Genomic DNA, 21,781 nt, shown 5'->3' with positions numbered 1-21,781 from the left:
TAGTAGGAACAGAAGGCATGTGTGGCTTAGCTGTGAGTCTTGTCTGGATACCTCCTCGTTTGTCCCTTTCTTGTTTCCTGTAGCTGTATGAATTTCATGTGCATTCAATCTACTGATGTTTAAGGAATACTGTGCTTGTGCTTCAACTCATCATGGGGCTAAAACTAGTCATTATCAAAGCACATTTGAAATCATTACCCTCTGTGATTACAACAGCGCGAGAGAGCTACTCTAATCAGCAAGAAGCCGAATACAGGATATAGCTGTAACCTTGGTAACGGTGCTTGAGAGACCTGTGTGTCAAGAGGAGAGCCAAACACAGGACCAGAGATGTAAGAAATAAATGCAGGCGCTCCTTAAAAGTGTTCCCGGGGATTAGACTGCCTTTTGGTCAGTGCTTTCAGTCTCTAATAGCCCAGTCTGACCTTGGAAGTGAGGCAGACAAGAGGAGCAGGTAAAGAGTTTCTGAGGTCTGTAAATAAAATGACAAAAAGCTTTTTTTTTTTCAAATGTTGGGCAACAACGTATTAGTTATGAATGCCCAACTGATTTAATTACCTTGACACCAGATGCTTCTATTGAATTGAATGTAATTTCAAGGTGGGGCTAGAAAAAGAGCCGTTGACCCCATCACCACCACCGCGCTGTGATGGGTTTGGCCAGAATGCAGTCTCTGGAGCAGTACTCTGTCTTAGAAAACAGTCATAATACTGGGATTAAGACAGGAAGCTATTGTGGCGATAAAAGTATACAACAAAATTTCAACTAGCTTCTGCTAATACTTGGTCATCCATGTATTTATGTGTGGCCTCTCAATGGAGAGTTGTTAAAAGTAAAAAATGTGGTCTATCGTCAAACTTTCTCTCTCATTCTGACTGCAGACACGGCCAGAGTCCCAACGCTTGTATTTACGTTAGTTGTGTTTTTCAAAGATCTCAGAGCTGCAGATTTATTTGATTTGGGAAGTTAAATAAATGGCGCTGGACAGTCGTCTCTGCTCTGGTCTCCCCTGCTCAGCTCTGCTGGGATGAGAGCGCTCCAGATGGAACCCTGCACATTTGTGGAGAAATCAAAATAGAGCGGTCCTAATGGGGCCTGTCAGGTCTGAGTCAGGACTGGGCAGGAGCCATGGCAGAGCACATAATCACTTTCAGATGAACTGCTGAATCCAGGAGGGGTATTGTGTTGTATGAGTTCTTTTCTCTGAGGCTCAGTCTAGATTACTGTAACCATAACAATAAGAGGATATTCTAATTAAAGGGATTACGCAGGAACAAATTGAGCAAAATAGAGGACATCTGGTGCACTGAAAACAATGGATGCACAGATATTGTACTTATTTTTGTGAAAGATGTATTGCAAACACGCAAAAGATGCTTTCAAGGGTGATTGATTGACCTTGCTAAAGTTGCATTTTATTCTTGTCATCTATGAGCAGCATCAATGACTATTGTCCCCATAGAGAAAGTGCACCAATGAATGACCACGACATGCAGAATTGACTGGTTTTAAAGTATGAATTTATGTCTACAGTATAAATTACTTTGTGTACAATACTGTGCTAACATTATTGCAGATTTGGGTGTAGTAGCTTGCTATTTACTCAAGTAGGAGTAAGTACTTCAGAAATAATTGTAGTCAAGTAGGAGTTAAAAGTCGAAACCAAATAAATAAATACTCAAAGTAAAGTAGAAAAAGTAAAAAACTACTACTACTACTAATACTACTCACTGGCTGTACTCGAGTTACTGTTTGAGCAGATTGTATAATCTGACAGAAAAAAAAACAATACAGTAATGTAAAATAGGAAGATACACCAAAAATAAAGAGGGGTAAGATCCAATAAACACAAACATTAAAAGGCTATTGACACTTTTTCGATAAGCTCATTGTGGGGTCAAAATGTTTACTCAAGAAAGATGACTGATACTTCAAAAGACTATGAGGTAAAAGTAAAACTACAAACTACAAATTCTACAAAAAGTTACCCAAATTGATAAACTGTAATATCCACTTCTGCTATCGTAGTAAAAGGCTGTATTTACATATTTCTCTTTTCTTTTCTTCCCTACCTTGACCCTAACCTTGAAGCCTGCCTCCACTTGACATATTATCTTGACCGGGATACCTCTCCTTAAAAGCCCATCAATGCTGATCTCCCCCCAGGGCCCCCTCTGTCTCTAAGTCTAAGCCTGTGCCCTGTCCCCTTTTTTTTATGTTTTGGGACCTGACTTTCCCCTTGTCCTGACAGATGACTTCGCTCTCTCATGGAGACAGAGCTCCGTGCCAGCACCCCAGGCATGCATGCGGGCAGGGCAGCTGACCTTGCGCAGGAGGTTGCCAGTTTTAACCCCCCCTAAGGCCTCTTAATCCTTGCTCCAATGGGCAGAGGAATCAACTGAACCCGACCAGTGTCCGTTCATCTCCATGCCTTTGTCTAGACTGGGATGGAATCAGTTTAGCAGCGTGTTAAAAAAAGGTTTAAGGCTAATCGTTTTATAAATAGTAAAACAATTAATCCAAAAAAAGTATCTTCATAGTCATAATATTCAGAATAGTGATTGCATATTATGTTTCTCTCATACCATTCAATATTGTATTATTTGCGCAGCAGTAGCTACAGCTGCTGTTGCAGAGGCTGTTGGGATACGTTAGTTGTCAATCAGGTTGTAACCATAGAACAAAGCAATTACTTTTTCCTTTTTTCCCACCTTCTGTAACAGGTTCTTCCACTTTGCCTTTAGCGTATTTGCTTTCATTGGTTTCAACTTGTTTGAATAGGCCAAAACAACGTGTATTTATCCCTGCTGTAGTAGACGTAGCCAGGAATCAGTATTTTCTCACACCCACTTTAGTTAATACAACATCAGGGTCAAGGGGTCGTATGGCTGGCCTGTTCGAGCTGTGCCAGTCTGGTATGTGCCTTCAAAATGCACAATGCACTTCATAGGAATCCACTGACAAACTAGCTTTAAAGATTATGTCAAGCAAGTCACCGTCATCCCTTTAAGTGAGTTATATAGCTAATGTGGCTTTTTGGAGATTTATAATGCCGTGTTTTGCTTCATTCAACACTGAGATTTCGGGAAAAGCTTAAAAAAAAAAGAAAAAGCCTGAGTAAAAGCAAAACAAATCATGGAAACAAAAGGCAAGTCTGCACCTGCCTATTAGAGTGACATTAATAACTGTGAGAAGGAAACGCCTCCAGAAGCCACAGAGACGGGAGTTGGCTCAAGATCGACACCAAAACGCAGACGAGAAACCTTCATTTAGTCAGCTACAGTTGTGCAATATCGGTGAAACGGAGGCACGTCTTTTATGAATGTGGGTCATGCTGAGAATGTGGCAGGACATGCATCAATGAAGCAGTCTTTTGATGACAGCTGCGCCCATATTTTGTTATTTCTCACACCGTCTCAGCTACATGAAGTGTCTTTTTCCTTAATATATAACAACAAGCCCCCACAGAGAATTGCCATAACAAAGAACAGAAGTATCTCTTTATCCCAAAGTCAGATAAGTTTGCCTTGAAGTTGATAGGGAAGCTAATAATACAGGCCCCAAAGCCGTGCGGGGGTACACTTGTAGCTTTAGGAAGTAATTAAGTTCAAGCACTTTATCAGCCGCTGTCCGGAGATCTGCCGTCTGTGTGATAAAACGGCACTGGGGAGGTATGCCCTTGTCCCGTCTCTGCATTCAAGTGACCACGACATTGCTCTTCTGTGTCCAGTTGCCGTAGGGAAAACCCCATAGCAATGTTAGTCTCGGGTTGTCAAAGTAATGCCCAAATTTGGAGACATTTTACAGTCGTATTGCGTTGATTATTGAGGCGTACCATCATTAGACACATCTGCTTTTCCCACAGACCCTTCCTACTAGTCGGCCTCTGTTAGTGACATGTGAACTCTCAGAAAAGGCAGATAGATTTAGTTGCACGCAAAGAAATACATGGGTTGTGATCAAATTGATATTGTGTCCAATAGACTGCTGCTTGTAGACTGCTGCCTCCGCAACTCGGCCCCAGATAAAGCAGAAGAAAATGGATTTTATGTAACCAAGTATGTATTTACACCATGGAGTGTTACAAAAATTCCATATACTTATTTTTCTTACAGTAGACTCTGTAATCATAGTTCATGTAATATGATCAACTGCCACGTCAGTCAATAACTCTTTCATTCTCACTCAAAAGTCCAATCAAGATAATTTTAGCTCGCGTCACACAGTTAAATTTAGCAACACGTTCGCAGCTACGTGCTCGGAAAGACGCGCTCCGATTGCTTTCCTCTTTTCCCTTTAGATCCTCTGTGGCTATTTCGCAGTCTGCAAAATTAGCATAGGCTATTCATAAAGGTGTCCCATTCCAGAGGCCACAGAACATGTGATGCGGTGTTTGGAAATGCCTTCCCATTTTAATGATGGGAAAATGCTTCTGGCAGTTTTTGATGCTGAGCCGAGCCTGGAGTCACAGTGCACAGTGGTGGTAACTCAGGTGGGACATCGGGCTGTATGTAAACATGTGGGTCTTGTCAATGTGGCCCTATAATTACTAAGAAACGTGATTTAAGACTGTCATTTCAAACATGTGACCCATATACACTGTGTGACTGCATTCACTCGTGAAACGCTCAAAGCAACAATGATCAACTTTATAGGCTGGTACAATTCGTGTTTTTTTTAATAAAATATTCTTTCCCTCTGACTCTTTGTGCTCACAGTAGAATAGGATGTAGTGACATGGCAAAATTGCCTTCCTTATTCATTCCTTTCTTTATTAACCCCTTACCTAGGGCTGTGCAATTAATAGAAATTTGATTACAATTTTGATTATTACACTAAACGATAAAAAAAACAAAAAATGTTTTCCATTTTTTTTCCAATTTTTTTTTTTTGGGGAAAAGCAGACTTACATTATTTCATGCCGCTGGAATCCGTGTACCTTTCGATCATTAGTTATTCCGTTTCAAAATAAAATCAGAAAAACTAATTATGTGGTTGTTTTATTGTATTTCCATTTTCTAAATTAAATTGGAAAGGCAAAAAATTCTAAATAAAATATTGACCCATTTCTTTGCTCTGCAGTGGAAACAAACACTGCTTAAACAACTTCCGTTATTTTGTTCACTACTGCTTCGGTTTGATTTGTTACTGGAAATTATGAGTAACTTTTTCTCTGCCTCTCTCTCCCTCGCGCAAGAGGGAAACAAAAACAAACTTAAGCATAAGAGGTCGAGCTTCAACGCGATCTCCTCTGTAACCGTTGTTTATTATGTCATTAGGACTTTTATTTCTCAAACTCGTTGCTGTTCACTTTGAGCTCCTCGTGGAGCTGCAGCAGCAGCAGCCGAGGTGACCGGGGCGGAGGAGGCAGTGGGCGGTGATATTCGTGGCGCGTAGCCCCCTGTGCTGAACCTCCTCATCAACACATCGTTCTACTCAAACTTGAGTTTATGAGAGTGAGGTCCTTTTCAAAAGCAGATGAATGAGCTGGGCCTTGTGTCTGTGCAGAATACTGCGCCGATGCAACGAAAACACGTGTCTGAGTGTGGAAAACGACCGGACTCTGGGGCTGTAGAACGAGCGCCTGCACCCCCACACTCCCACACTCCCCCCCACACCTTCACTAAAGCTCCAGTGTCTGAGTGTAAAACGCACACTTCGAACGCGGGCTCTTTTCGTCAGACTTCAGCGCTTTGTAGTAAAACACACACGAGCACCGGTCACTGCCTTTACCTCTCACGAGCCAGGACGGGAAATGAGCATAAAGAGGCGACATCGTGGACTCTCAGAGCGGAGGATGATCGTTAATACTCCTCTATCATATCAGCTATATTTTATTTTGTGGCCAGACAACACGGGAGCCGTGCGCAATTGCGCACGAGCGCAGATTAGAGGGAACCGTGCCAGAGGAAGAGAGAGAGGGATGAAATGCCGCCGGTCCCCTCTCTCGGTGTCAGGAGAGGAAATAGTTACTTGTTGTGGAGTTTGGGCTGGTCTAATCGGGCAGAAAGCGCAAAAGTAACACTGCGCAAATGAGTGATACGTAGCCTGTCTTTGCCCAATTTGTAGTGGCTTCTCGTGGTTATACGGCGTATACCTGCGTATCACGTAGACGACACCACATCTGTGTCTGGGGGGGCACAAGCATCTTGGGGAACGGGCACGGCCCCCTATGGCTCGCCCATAGCGACGGGTATGGAGACGCACAGTGTCTGCAATTAAAAATTAAAAATTGTTGCCCAATTTTTAAAAAGTATATGCATAAAACTTTCCAAACAAGTGTAGGAGCGGCTCTGAGCTGAGGTCTCTCCTCACTTCCGGTGTCGCAAACAATAATAAAACGAAATAATAGTCACGTCATAATTTTGGAGGGAATTTAAAACAACTAGAGCCAAAACAAACACATTGACATTGACGTTTACAAGAGTTCTTTTTCTAATTCAAGTTTAAAAAGGGGAAAAAAACAAAAAACAAATGGAAATGTTGTTTTTCTGATTTTATTTTGAAACGGAATAACTAATGATCGAAGGGTACACGGATTCGCTGGGATTATTTTCCCTTCGCATTTCATGTGCCATGGCTCAAAAACAAACTGTATGATGATGTCATCAGGCTGCGCTGCTCAGGCTGCGCTGCTCAGGCTGCGCTGCTCAGGCTGCGCTGCTCAGGCTGCGCTGCTCAGGCTGCGCTGCTCAGGCTGCGCTGCTCAGGCTGCGCTGCTCAGGCTGCGCTGCTCAGTTTACTTGCGCAGGTGTGCGGGCAGGACAGCAGGGGGCAGGTGTGAAACAGAGACCTCTCCTCAATCAAGTCATTCTTGAAATCATTTGTACTTTTATTACTGTTCAGAAAACATAAAACATTTTTTTGAAGGCAACAAATAAAATCGTTTGAATAATCGGGATTTCAATTATGGCCCAAATAATCGTGATTATTATTTTTTCAATAATCGAGCAGCCCTACCCTTACCCCCCGCCTGAACTGGCCGGTTTGACAATACCCAAATGTAAAAGCGTCTTGAAAAAGTGTCAGAAACAGCAACAAAAACGAGACAAAAAAGTGATGAAAACACAACAAGAAAGGGACTAAAATGTGACAAAAAAGTGAGGAAACTGACAAAAAAGGGACAAAAGTGTAACGTATCACAAGTTATATTTAGTCTGAGGACCACCAATTCATTTTCTCGTTGGAGAGGTGTGGTTTACAATTGTCCATAGTCGTTTATTGGGCGCGACGAATGTCTATCATCTGCACGTAGCCATAGCCAATCGTATCAGTTGTATCCAGTGAGGTATGACGTACCCGCTGTAAACTTTCAAGCTAAACTTTTTGGAACACGGTCTGAAGCTTGATCAAAAGATGGCGTTGCATCTGCTGCTTTCATGTTGGATCAGTAAATAACCTTTTTTTTTAAAACAAATTACAAGCTTCCGAATGTCGAATATTGCATCATCGTCTTGCCGTCCCTCCTCATTCTGTGATTGGTCCCCAAATCCACGCGAAGATTTCAGCCATGGTCTCCAGGAAATTATTCGAGCGCACACAGCAGCATGGGTACTCCCAAGCAAACAAAAGAGCATTAAAAACATGACAAACAAGCAACAAAATAGTGACAATAAAGTGATAAGAGCGACAAAAATGTGACAAAAACAGCAACACGGAAGCAACAAGAGGAAAAAGATCAGTTTGTAGCTTTCAAATGAGGCGTTGCACAGGCATATTATAGGCTATAAGCTTCAGTCGAGAAGCTTTTAGATTTGGGTAAAGCTGAACTGGAGAAAATGCCCTGGGTTAAGGCGGGGGTAAAGACTAAGAGGTTAATCGATGTCCATTTTCGATTCAATTCTTTTTTTGCATGGTATGTGTAATGGCCTTTAAATTCAAATTGACTTGATTTTTGTTCACTGTAGGCCTACTGTTTGGGGAGAAAAATAAGAAAATGTTACGAGGAATACTTTGTAATTTTTTTATGTTTATCATTAATGTGTTTCCCCAATAAACAAATTCATTAAAAAAAATGTTTTTAAAAACATAAATAGAGCTGTTACCAGGTTCATGACCATACATAACCAAAAGTGAATGCTTTCCACTCAGGGACCACACCCTACTCTGAACAATGAGCCGATATTGCATTAGAATTGGCTGTAGACCTGACCAGTAAAAAGCCCCATGATGATAATGATGATGATAATTGAGATTGACTAAGCTGAGATTGCAATTTTGCTTAAATGACTTGCAAAGACCTACAACAGAACATTATTTGCCTTGCGTTTGTGGCGAAGTTTCTTATGTCCTCCCTGCTAACACAACCCAACCAGAATGCAGAATGAGCCCCTCACTTCAGTTGGCCAGATTCAATGGCTGAAAGTAAATCCAAAAGGACTCTCATTGTCACTTTCCTCCGATCAAGTCCACTGACTGAATTCGGGGACGTTCTGAGCTTTCAAAATGTGCTATTGTGCATTTTTAAACCAGGAAGAGCGCATCCTACGCACATCCTAAAAAAAGGAAAGCTCCTACTTCACCTCAGGTCAAAGTGAGTATTGTGAAACTAGCCTTGGTTCTGAAGTAGCCGGCGTGGGCGAGCGAGACAGCGCGCACACACACACACACATGAACGCACTCTCTCTCCCTTTTAAATGTTACATAAAGCTGTTAGGACTCCTTTACCGTGATGTAGCTACTGCCCCTCAGCTGCTGCCTGCCCCGCACTTAAGGCCTTGATGTGTTGCTTAAAAAACATTGACACATCTATTGTGAAACTCACAGGCCTCCGAAAGCCACTGTATGTGTCGGCGAGAATAATTTGTAAAGCGCCGGAAGACAAGCATTTGTTCGCAGTGGCAGCTATGATGAATGAGCGGCCCACAGACAGCCCATGCAAAAAAAATAATAATAATAATACAAGCAGTAGTTCTGGTGGAAATAGGCAGCATACAAAGGAAGCGCATAAATTAATTTGCTCCTTATTGGCTTTTTCCAAGTGTAATACGTCAAATGGAAGCGCCCGGGAACGCACGGACACACAATCATATAATTCAGAGGCATTATTGGGTTCATAATGGCACAACAATAAATACGTGGCTAGAACAAGTAAACAAAAAAGGGAGATGGTCGCTCTGGACTGTCTTGCAATATGCAGCAACTGGGTATTCATTGCCACTGACGGGGAACTGAAATATGAAAACAGAAGATTATAGCACCAAGTCTGGGTAAACAAAATCACTTTTTTCTGTCAAAGTTATTTTGTTTTATTTTAGAATAATGAGAAACTAGTGTAAAGCTTTTGCGCTACGAATGTCTATCATATGCGTCTGCACATAGCCAATCGAATCAATTGTATCCGATGACAAACCCATTGTAAACTTTCAAGCTAAACTATTTAGAACATGGTCTGAAGCTTGATCATAATATAGCGTTGCGTCGCTGCTGTCATGTTGGATCCGTAAATAACCTTTTTTTATTTTTTATTTATCTGTAAACAAGCTACAAGCTTCCGTATGTTGAATAGCGCGTCATCGCCTTGCTGTCCCTCCTCGTTCTGTGACTGGTCCCCAAATCCATGTGAACATTTCAGCCATTGTCGGCCATGGTCCCCCAATTTACAAGAAAATAGACAACATCAATCCAAAAATCAAAGTAAAAAGTACTGTTTTCAGCCTGGGTTTGAACATTGTTAGAGTTGAGGCGTTTCTCACATCCTCATGAAGATTGTTCCAGATTTTAGCAGCATAAAACTGAAACTGAAACGCAGCCTCACTGTGTTTAGTCCTGACTCTGGGAACCACCAGAATCCCTGAAGTTCTCAGGGCCCGAGATGGTTCATATGGCTCTAACGTGTCAGAGATGTGCTTTGGTGCTAAACCATGAAATTGCATTATCTGAGTGACAGGAAGCCAATGCAGAGACCAGAGCACTGGACTAATTTGATTGTGTTTCCTGGTTCTTGTTTTGTTCTGACTTTACAACCTTTTTGTAGTAGTAGTTGGAGGAAAGAGTCCAGGGACTTCGTAATGGCACTCAACCTAAACTCAATGTCCAATCAATTGTTTTGTGCAATGTTCTCAAAGTTATAATCAGTGTTTTTTCCATGTTCTCCGCAGACAGTGAGATGGTCTCGGTGGACAGTCTTCGCCCCCGTACGTACGCCACCCACCGGGCCTCCATCCAGCGCTCCAGAGAGGACCCCCGCCTGTCCGTCAGCCTGTGTGACCTCAGCCTACAGCGGCACGGCGAGGAAGACTCCGAGGAGGACCCGGCAATCAGCTCCAGCTCCTGCCACGTCCCCCAAAACTCCCAGAATTCCCAGCAGTGCTCCCTGCTCCCCCCGCATTTGGACATGGACTTGCATTTCCACGCGGTCCACGGAATACACGCTACGGCTTTGGACAAGCACACGGTGGCGAGGCTGGATCAACGCGGGGAAGAGCGCACGCTAGTCTTCACCAGCCGGCCGCTGAGATGCACGGAGACAGTTTATCTGAAGGTGGCGAAGGCGGGTGTGGCACGACCGGGGGCGCTCTCCTACGGGGTGACGTCGTGCGATCCGAGCACCCTGAGGCCCAGTGACCTGCCCTCTAGCCCTGAATCGCTGGTGGACCGCAAGGAATTCTGGGCTGTGTGCAGGGTGGGGGCGCCGCTGCACGGGGGTGACATTCTGGGGTTCTCGGTGAACGTGGAGGGGGAGGTGCTCATGAGCCATAACGGGGTGAGCGCAGGGATGCAGCTGTGCGTGGACAACTCCAGGCCACTGTGGATGTTCTTCGGGCTGCACGGCACTATCTGGCAACTCAGGATATTAGGTGAGTGTGTGTTCATTCAGAAAAGTCACTTTAATTTTGACATGTCTAAGATTGACAGGCTGAGTAACTAAGAAGAGCTCCCTTGTCTTGCGTTCAAAAGGAAAGTAGGAGGTGTTATGGTTTGCCAGCTTAGTTTTTCTTAAGCCAGTAATGATCAGGTGTATCCCACTGTAATAACCTCAGTGTTGGCAGTTCAGCCTCTGCTGCCAGCGGTGCCTACTGCCGTGCCCTTGGTTTAGACAGACCACCCTTCTTTCCTCTATTATGTGTGTGATTGTGGTTGGAATAAGCAGGTTTATTTAACTTCTTTAACCGTGGACAACCTCAAAGCTGTTTAACCGAGGTAAAACAAAGAAGAGGTTAGAAAAGTTTTTACGGCACAAATCCATGCTTTCGGATGGTCATATGGTGCATTTTGCACACAAGAAAAGCAGGGTTGGTATCTTGAATTCCAAAAACCTTGATAAATATATTCGATAATCTCTATACACAACATGCATTTCTTCAAAACACAGGTTTAAATGCATTGCACAGCGCTTGTCTCTCTGCGCTGATCCAATGATCCCCAGTGCTGTTTGTATTTTAGACATCCCCATCATCACATAGAAAGATATAAGATTAAAGGCCTTACTATTATTGCATAGAAATAGGAATTCCATTTAAGCAATGGAAATGCCAATAAGCTGATATCATCCGGATTACCTGTAGTTTCATCACATTATTTTCACGGATCAACAAATAATTGCTTATTCAGAAAGGCTTTAGTGGATGTCATTTGTTGCTTTCACTTCCCAAAGAAGGCGCGTAATCCTCGTTTGGCCCAAAGTGGGAGGTTCTGCCGCTAAATCACAGGAGTACAACATTTGGACTTTTTTTTTTTGTGTTAAATCAAATTGAGCTTTTGTGTTTTTGTATTCTGCTCCCACACTGCGCATATAAATGTCGTTTTTGTATCTCGGGGGTTTCTCTCTGACACCGGCAGATTTCACAGAGCGATATTGCGCCAGATCAGCTGAAACTATAGTCGAGTTATTCGTAGCTGTGTTTGGATCCAGAACTACGGGATGGCTGGAATGTACTGTATGTTGTACCTTGAGCTATGTTCGTCAAATTCAACATTTCAGGGGGTTTTGCTCTCTATTTCTGATTCATTTTTTATTCATGTTCTGTTAGATTGTATGTTACTGCCTGTGAGCCTTAGATGAGGGACATACATATAAGATAAATAGAGACACAAACTGACAGACTTCACTTCGGATGCTCCAACACAGTACACTTAATAACACACTAATAGCACACTATATAAATGAACAATGACTAAACAGAGATTATGAAGAAGATTGCACATTGTAAGTTGTTTGTTTGCAGTTTTCTGTGTGCTGCCGGTGCTGAGGTTGAGGAGGTTATTTCTATCATGCGTGGGCTCTCTGCTTCTGCTGCTGCTGCTGCTGCTGCTGCTCTGTGTCTGGAGGGGGCCTGGCTTTTCCTCACGAAGCTCTCCGTATGCATTATTAAAACGCAATCACATCAGCCTTTTTGCATATGTGCTATTTTTCCACCCACAGTTCCCTCATTCTAGTGTCAGTCCTTCAGCCAGTCCAGTTTTCCTGTTCGTAATCGATTCAGTTCAACTAGATGGCTGATGGTCTGCTTTAGATTTTTTTCTCTTTGCCTACTAATCTTTATTATCTTTGATGTAATGGTCTTTTTAAGAAGACACAAAAGTTTCTCGATATCCTCTTACAGTGTCAGTTACTGCAAGAATACAGTAGGTAACAGTGGGTGTAAGTTTATCCATCAACAGTTCAGTAATGTTTTCTCATTACTTTATCCTAACTGGAAATAGCTGTTATTGAGACATATATAATGTGCAGTGCTTGTCCTTCTTACTGAAGTTAATGTTCCTGTCTTTTGAAAAAAAAAAGAAAATTAAACTAAACTAAACTTGAGCCGAAACCAGTGGACTTGTATCTAGCACAGCTCCTCACCAGATCCTTGGGTTCCCTGTGTTCCTAGAGTCATTACCCGCTCCAGCTGTGGGAGGTTATCGGTGACGTATGCCCCACCCACTCTCCACATGCTATGCGCCACGTGTTGCCCGGGTAACGTTGTGCCACTGAAGCAAGTGACAGTCTGTGATGAAGCTGCGAGATGGAACAGATGGGAATGTGCGGGTTACAACATGGTCATTCTGTCACGTATCATACGGTGCATGATCGGCGACCAATATCGTGTTATATGTGAGGAGGATCGCCAGAGAGTTTACCTGCTGCTGCTGCTGCTGCTGCTGCTGATGCTGCTGCTGCTGCTGCTGCTGTTTCTCAAATCATGGTTAAGTGGAGACTTGGAGTAAAACGTAAAAAGCATTAAACAAACATGCAGAAGGTAGGCGTTTACGAGTAACACATCTCAACTAAGGTTTGGCTCAACAATTCAGGTCAATTTATTTTTGTATCACTCAGTATCGCATTAGTCACCTCACAAGGCGTCAGAAAAAATCTGAGTCTGAAAATGAAACAGTGTAAAAACAAGGAAACCAGGTAACAGTTCAATCTCACCCCAATTGCATAGGCCCACACTGGTCTCTCTCACCCATATTGACCACTCCACTCACCAATGTTTTGGTTCCAACAATGAAATGAAAGAGAGGTCTGTTTTTCATTTGTAGTTATATATTACTGATGTTTGTCTCTTAGAGTGCTTTATAAACCTTTATCCAGAAACATTCTCTTCCCATTTTGTGTGAGCATTAACTTTAAAATTGAGTTCTCAAAATCTCACACCTGACTGCTTCCAAACTCACGGAACAAAGAACGGCCTGCAGCACATAGTAGAGGAGCCTATATCAGTTAACCAAGTGCAGACAGCCACAGTAAATACCATTGTGCATACTGTACATATCTATAGTGGCGCTGCATAGCTAAGGACATTCTTCGTCAGTGATCGCTGCAATAAATTCATAACGCTAACGGGATGAAAGCGTGCGTGAATAGAACTGAAGGTTATCTATTCTGCCTCATTAGAGTTGACCAGGACATTTGCTAACAGCTGCACTAGCACAAAGGGCATGTTAAGTAGGTAATGGAAAGGACCCGCTCACAAATGTTGGGCATAAATGACAAAAAGGCCATTATCTGCTACACAACATAAGTGGAAAAGTGCACGCCTCAGCAACACAACCCAGATAATTTGATGGTTGAGCTAACAGCAAAATGGTAATCTGAAACTTAAAGAAAACATCGGGATCATTTGTTTTCGAATATAGCTGGGAGTGTGAGAGGAAGAAAATGTCTGTTGTATAAAATAAATGCTCCAGCCAACACCAAGCACACAATAACATAGAAATCGAAGGTGCTGCTGCCACTACTACTACTTCCACCTCCACTAAAATTACTATTTGTTATATTACATCATATTGAGCTTGTTTTATTCAGAGTTGTTGATATAAAACATGACTATATAAAATAGGGGAAAGCCCTAATCCCTGGGGTACACCCTGTTTGTTTGCCATGCTATTTCTAAAAGAGACTGAATTAAACGCAAACTGACACTGACCTGTTAAACCTAATTCAAATATTGCTCAAAGTGTTGTTTTTGACCTTGTATGTTCAATTCAATTCCCATTATTACAGTAGACGATTACAAAAACGGTGAATCGAGAAAAAAATTAATATTGAGGATGCCCTCCCGCTTGTCCATCCAAAGCGCAGAAAGTCCCTCCTGCGTTTGTGTGATTGCGGCTGATCGGCTGAACTACCAGCAAAGCGTGATGAACTGTTGCATTTGCTGTGGAAATAATACTATAATAATAATGATTTTTATACGGAGCTCTTGAGATAACGCTACTGATAAGTGCCCACCTTTTGCTGAAAGGAGAACCGAAGTTTAGAAGCCTCTATATCCTTTGCCCAGGGCTTGTTGTTGCAGAAAAGTCTAAAACTCTTCTTAAGGAGCAGATCTCACAAACGCAGCTCCAAGCAAACTCGTATTATTTCATGCCACTGGGACGATTGTTTGGTTCGACATAAACAAACAGAGCCGTCTGACGATGTCATCAGGCCGCGCAGCTTGGTTTGCTTGGGCAGGTGTGAGGGCTGGCCTGCAGGGGGCAGGTGAGCCAGGGATGTCTCTATTAGAGGATTGGTTTAGAAACGGTACCAAATTTAATATAATTTGACCTTTTTTTTTTACCTTAACTGTCCAAAGCAAATATTTTGCTTTTTTCTTCCTCTTTTATTTTAAAGAAATTTTAAAGGCAACAAATTATCGTTTCAAAAATCGTGATTTCAATTATTACTAAAATAATTGTGATTATTATTGTTTTATATAATCACGCAACCCTACTTGTATGTTTACATAATCTATTTGTTTAGTCCAAGAAATGACGATGAATAAGCCGTAAGACTTTTTTTCTGTTGTTGCTTTCCTCAACAACATATTGCTTGTTTCAAAAGAAAGCGTCTATGGTTTGTTTATGTAGGCTGTGACCAGGCCTCCAGCGCTTGAATGACATCAGCCTTCAGAACAGTGGACCAGCTAACATCACATAATGCCAGCGTTATGCAACTTATTGTATACAACCGATTGCAAAGGATAAACCACACAACGCTTTTCTTTTTTCATTAAAAGGTCATTTCACATGATGTTGTTTTCACTGTGCACCATCTGCGGTTCTTGCTCCCACCAAATTGCTTTTGTATGAATAGTTGGCCTAGGAAATGGACTTGGATGTTAATTAACTGTTTCAGAATATTTGACACCTGGACAGCTGGCGGTGCCAAATCAATTTTTGCCGCGGTCAGTTGAAGGGCGAGATGTAAACAATCATGCTTTAGGTCTGTCAACAAGATTCGAATTTGACTCAAATATCCCAAACCGAGGGCCAATATGCAAAAAGAAGCCAATAAGGAGCAAATCAGGACAAAAACAGAACAATAAAGACCTTCTCAGTGCACAGGGTTGTGTCTTACCCAGGGGAGATATGGGTAATTTTTCAGGGGGGGGGGGGGTCGGCTTTGGCGTCACAGACAAGACCGCACAAGCTCCTGAATCAGTCCATATTCGCAAGTCATCTGCTCGGAGCTAACACCGTCTGTGTGAAAACCGAGAGTGACAGACAAGACAAGATGCTGACAAAAGGAGTGTGAACGTTGGCCCAAGAGAAATGATGCACTTTGTAAGAGTGAACGATTGAAGAATTATCTTTATAAAACATAAATAATAGATTGTCCTTTCTTTCTTTTTTTGACAAATACAGTATTATATATTTTTTTATTTTAGAACATATCTAGACATATCTAAACAAGTGTCTCTCTACTGGTTAGTTTGCAGGATAAAAATGAATGCTGATAAATGGTTATGGTAGTTTTTGATAATGAGCCTCATGACTCACTGGACTCTTGAGAGGAAATATTGGGATGTATGATATATAACAGGGACAAATTACACCAGCTGGGAACTATTATTGCTGTTTATAAACAAGACAACATGGAAAGAGGATATTTTGTTCACTGCAGAGGACACTATATTGCCAAAATTATATAAGGAATCACTTAATTCTGCAGCTCCAGTAATTTGCATCTTTTTTCATTTCAGGCTCAGGTATGTCGGATCTCAGAGGGTTCTCGGTTCCCAGCTCTCCGTCTTGCACACCCGACACCCCCACACTGCTGTACAACTCGGAGTGTAACCTCAACTCACCCCTGAACTTGAGTTTCAACTCCAACTACAACACGGCCTTCTCCTCCTCGACAGGTTTGTTCTCATGTCATCAAGAACTGAATTAGAACGGGAGAAATGTCATTAAAACCGTCTCAGGTATGACCTTTTGAACACAATCCAGAGTCACTTTAAATATTAATGAAACTTTCAAGCTGGTAACCAATTATACTCACTGGCAGAAAATGTCAAAAACTAACAATATTTTAGTGAAAAGATTGAAGTGGTCGATGTTGAGATTTTTAGCGAGCTTTCTCCCTTAACAAAGCACAGGACTAAACACAAACATACATATCATCCATATGAAACTGGCGTTTAGGGGGTCTGTAAACAAACATTTTCCAAACCAGGTTAGAGAGTGGAAAGATCTCAAAATGCTGTTTACGTGGCTCTATCGTTACGGCGTCTCCACAACTTTTACTAAAATGATGACATCTCATCACCTGACCTTATAATTACTTTTTCTGCACAAAACTACTACAGACTCCAAACTTTCCAGTCTTGTTTTTTTTTTTTTACAATATTATGAAGGTTATTTAGAGGGTTTTTTAATGTATAATTCCTAGCCTGATTTATTGAGTTTTGAAATTAGAATTTTTCACAATTAAACAAGATATCTCAAATCTGAAACATTTTTACTAAGTAATATTTCAACAACCTGGCTCTATCCATTATATTGTTTTTGTTTCTGAAAATATATGTAATTTGGCCATTTTATTAAAGGGACTAGATGCAAGTTTGTCATTTTATACTCACTACTGCCACCTCAGGTATTATGTGTAACTGCAGGTTCTATATTAAGCTCGTGCATGACGGCACTTCAGACCCGAATTAACACCTTATTGAGTGACAGTGCAGGATTTTAGAGGCAATTGTGGTGAACAAGTCTGGGCTCATTCTACACATTAGGACATGGCTGGAACATGTAGGAGGAGGAATTTAATTTGATATGAAAACAGAAAATCACCCAAAAGTTGAAATACACTTTTGTGTCATATTTCTATCAGTAATTAACCTGCCAAAGTTTCAAATTAATATCTTTTTTCCCCCCTATTCACCTGCAGTGTCTCGCCTTAAACGATGATTAAAAAATTATCTCGCAATCGCTAATCAAGTACCATATAATTAATTGTAATACAGGTTTAGAGGTTTTTTTTTCTTTTGTGAATGAAAAAAAAAAACATAATTTAATTTCTTTCTTCCTTTTTAAAAAAAATATAGGTACGACTCCCAGCTCCCCTTTTTCCAGCCTGTCCGAGTCTCCCACCTTCCCGTCGAACACGTGGAGCGACGAGTGCACCATCTGCTACGAGAACGTGGTGGACACCGTGCTGTACGCCTGTGGACATATGTGTCTCTGCTACCCCTGCGGACTCAAACTCAAGAAGATGTCCAACGCCTGCTGTCCCATCTGCAGGAGGACAATCAAAGACATTATCAAGACCTACCGCAGCAAGTGAGCTCCCGGTGTGCCGCTGCTAAACACTGTAGTGTCAAAGAAGCCTTTCGAGAACTTTAAGAAGCAGCTGGCAGTGGCGGACTTGTTTTCAGTTATTTATTGAGACTACAACGAATAACAGGGGATGACAAAGCCGACTTGACAATAATGATATTTGTATTTTAATTAACAAGTTCCTCTGACTTTGATATGGTAACCGGCAGCAGTAATTTGAGCTTAGATTTGGGGTTGGGATACAGCGAAAGCAGTGTTATTTTGGAACAGAGGTGGGTTGAGCATCTAATAATAGCGCTCAGGTAGGTGTACCATTACTTTGAAACCATTTTACTCAACCAGAGTAACAGAGAGTGGCTGTCATCTGAATAGTCAGTTTAAAAAGTACTTTATACTATGAGCGTAAAAGTAGTGACATAATCTGACTGACAAAACAAAACAAGAAAAATTCTGATGTTTCCTAAGAATGTACCTTGACAAGTAGATGTGGTGTCTCAGGAAAGTTGCAATAAACACAATCTTTAACCTCTTAATCCCCGCTTTAACCAAGTGCTTTTTCTCCAGTTCAAACTCATCTAAACATTTTCCTTGCCGCATTGTCGCCACTTTGCTTTTTTAATCTTCATCGCCTTTTGTCACACATTTTTGTCTTTTTTTTGTCCATTTTTTTTCACTTTTTCATCAGTTTTTTGTCACTTTTCTGTTACTCTTTTGTTGCTTTTTTATTGCATTTTCATACTCGTTTTTGTCTCATTCTTGTTGCTAATTTGACACTTTTTTCAAGAAGCTTTTAGATTTGGGTAAAGCCAAACTGGGGGAAATGTGCTCTGTTCAGGTGGGGGTTAAGAGGTTTGAAAAGTATTCTTTTTTTTTTCTTTTAACACAGAGCTTTTGTCTCTTGTAGACTTATGGGGACTTATGAGTACCACAAATATCTACTCATTTGATAAAACCTCTCCAATATCTTCTAAAAGTAGAATTAACAGATAAATAACTGACTCTGTTCATGAATTTGTGTTGCAATAAAACAAACATCACCATTAAATTGGGTAGGGTGAGAAAAATCACATGGTGCCCACGAAATGATTATTGATGCAGCACTAAAGCTTGTACAGAGTGTTGAAACTTGAACTTTTTGTGACCTTTAAAATTGTAGATAATGCTTTTTTTTCCCCCCAGCCACTTAGCTTTGACTAAGAACTCAGACTTGGATTTGAACACTGTGTGGACTTGTCCTGGTTTTGTTAGCAGGAGGCTGGACAACAACACTGTCAGCCGAGCAGACATGGTCAGCTTTGTATATACGCAGTCTGTCTCAGGAAATCAATCTCTCTTTGACACTTACATATTCAGTTCCCTAAAGTTTAGCCCTTACAGGGAAAAAAAACATATATATATATATACGTTGTTCCCGATGGCCAGCCCACACCTTGACCCACTTTTGTCTGCAGTGTAAATGCGTGCGGAGATGAATGGTAATCTAAAGAGGTGCCTGTCCTACTTACTGCGGGATAGGAGTCCATTCCGCTGCTGATAGCTCACTTTTGAAGAATGAAGCTGTCCAAAAAACCAAACCAAAGGAGTTTTTTTTTAATACCCAGCGGTCCCAGGGAAATTGTATGTAAGAGGTAACACTTCAATGTCACCACATTCTCATTCTAATATGAAGCACAACATATTCCTTAGATGTTTTTTTTTTTTTACGCTTATTCTGGGGAGGGCATAAATAGTTCGCGTAACCTATTTTCTTCATGACAAACACAGGTACAAAGTCTGTTGGTGTTTTTTTTTTTTTGCCACATCTTTTCCCTCGGCGTTACAAGAAAAATTAGACAATGCAAAGTGTCGGGGAGTCATAGAAGGTCAGAGAAAAAAGGAAAATGTATAGTGTAAAGAGAGAAAACGGAATGTCGCATGTGGTTAAGAGGGTGATATGAAGAGGTGGCATCTTGAAGTTCTTGAGGAATTGATACAAGGAAACTTCATTCAGGAAATAATAGATGAGAATAGAGCGGAGGTTCTCAAAACTTTTCACAAGCATCACCTCAAATGAGAGCTGCAAAAAAAAAAATAATAATAAATAATAATAATAAAGTAAGTAAGGATAAGTGGAAAAGGCCATGATGGTTGTACATAATCAAGACCGAGCCGCAGGACATGTGGGTACTGTCACTTTAAGACGTATTGTATCCGCAGCGTGTTCAGTTATTAAGAAAATATTGTCCGGCGGCCGGTCTGTGATGTCGGGGTCCGCTTTGTGACATTTTATAGCACCAACATGTCCGTTTTGCATATGGACAGCTTGGAACGGAACAAAGGTTAATGTATGCGCTGGCATTTACAAGTTGCATATCAGTTCATTTGCCAATCAAATGCGCACCCGTAAGGACGCCAAACAGTGAATACTTTCTCCACAAACTTTGCCCAAAGGAAAGCTGAATTATTAGAGTCGGACCTGATATAATGTCAAATCTGAATATTAGGGCAGAAAAGTTCTCGAGCTTCCATCTGCACTTAGTTGTTTAAATGTTTTGACGTGTTGAGAACCTTGTCTACAATGGAAAACTCCTGCGTGACTGAGAGCGAGTGACACGCACTGCTACAGCGGCGCTCCGACTGCACTGAACTTGTGTAATTGAGACGTCTGATTGAACGGAACCATCCGGGCGGCGCCAGGCTGACAAATCACTTCACTCATTCGAATTACAAACTCCTTTACGTGTACGTTCAACTAGAAAAGCTACATCTGCATATTTCCACACACTGAGTAATGCGCGCATGAACTTGTTAGCGACAAGGCTGTAGCTCTCGTATTTGCGACAATTGCATTAGCATTTCGGTGACTGAGTGCTTCTAAAAGCAAACTCCAAGGACCCCACTAATCTCATGCATTATGGACTGCTTTGACTTGTTAAGAAAAACGTGGTATTTTTAGAGACTTGCTGGGATTATGCAGTACCACGGTGAGAGCTTTTCATCCTGGGGTATTCAAACAACTCTAATCTATAATACAATAAACTGCCAGTGTCTTTTTATGGTGGGGGGGGGGGGGGAGTGCCCTAGCAAGTGTGCATAGGTTTTCATGTAAGACGCTCCTCCATTACCGAAATGATTTATCTTATTGTGTGACCCTTTGTGGCGGTATTGAATGTAATTGAGGTTAACCGATATATCGGCCGGCCGAGATATCGGTACGATATTTGGGGATTTTACACGATTGGCTATAGGCTGATCTAACGCAGGAAAAAGTCGACAACTTTGGGACCGAAAGAAATTGAGACTTCCTGTTTTATGCATTGGAAAGAGCGAAGTCAGGGCTTTAAAATGCGAATAGAGAAACATAACTGAAAATTGGTTAGCTACAGGTTTGTTAAATACAAGTTTCACTAAACCTCTGTCAATATGTACATGCTGCGTGTCATTTTGAAGCGCAGTACCTGGAAAATGTAACCGCGAAAATCAAATTACTAATCAAAACTGAGACAGAAACTATGATTGAACCACCTTAAGTAGTGGAGTGGCCAAGTATTTATGTTTTTACAGGATTACAGACCAGACATTTGGAAAAATATTGGCATTGGTCAATAAGAATCCCCAGAAAACGGCATCGGCCTGAGAAAACCCTATATCGTTCGACTTCTAGAATGTAAGACAGACAAAACAGTCCTTCAAAGGGCAGGGATGGGAAAGGTTTGTTTGGTGACAGACCAAACAACAGCACCACATTCACAAAAGCACTTTGATTGTACACTACATCATTGGCCAGTTATGGGCAAAATCTTTGATGCACGGGCCACATTGGGTTTTTGAA

At 41.5% G+C, this 21,781-nt stretch overlaps 1 protein-coding gene across 1 annotated transcript in view; it reads left to right on the top strand.

Annotated features, from left to right (window-relative positions):
• LOC306965786 (E3 ubiquitin-protein ligase NEURL1-like) overlaps positions 1–18,354 on the top strand; it is a 36,200-nt gene extending 17,846 nt beyond the window's left edge. The window contains exons 4-6 of the mRNA XM_079560342.1: positions 10,101–10,799; positions 16,395–16,553; positions 17,739–18,354. Coding sequence (XP_079416468.1) covers positions 10,101–10,799; positions 16,395–16,553; positions 17,739–17,977 — 1,097 coding nt within the window. The 3' untranslated portion in view covers positions 17,978–18,354. The remainder of the gene's footprint in view (positions 1–10,100; positions 10,800–16,394; positions 16,554–17,738) is intronic.
• Positions 18,355–21,781: the final 3,427 nt, after the last annotated feature.

The sequence above is a fragment of the Gobius niger genome (genome assembly GCF_951799975.1).
Source record: "Gobius niger genome assembly, chromosome: 7".
NCBI lineage: Eukaryota > Metazoa > Chordata > Actinopteri > Gobiiformes > Gobiidae > Gobius > Gobius niger.
The sequence above is the reverse complement of the archived record's forward strand: the minus strand, read 5'-3'. Positions and strand labels throughout refer to the sequence as shown.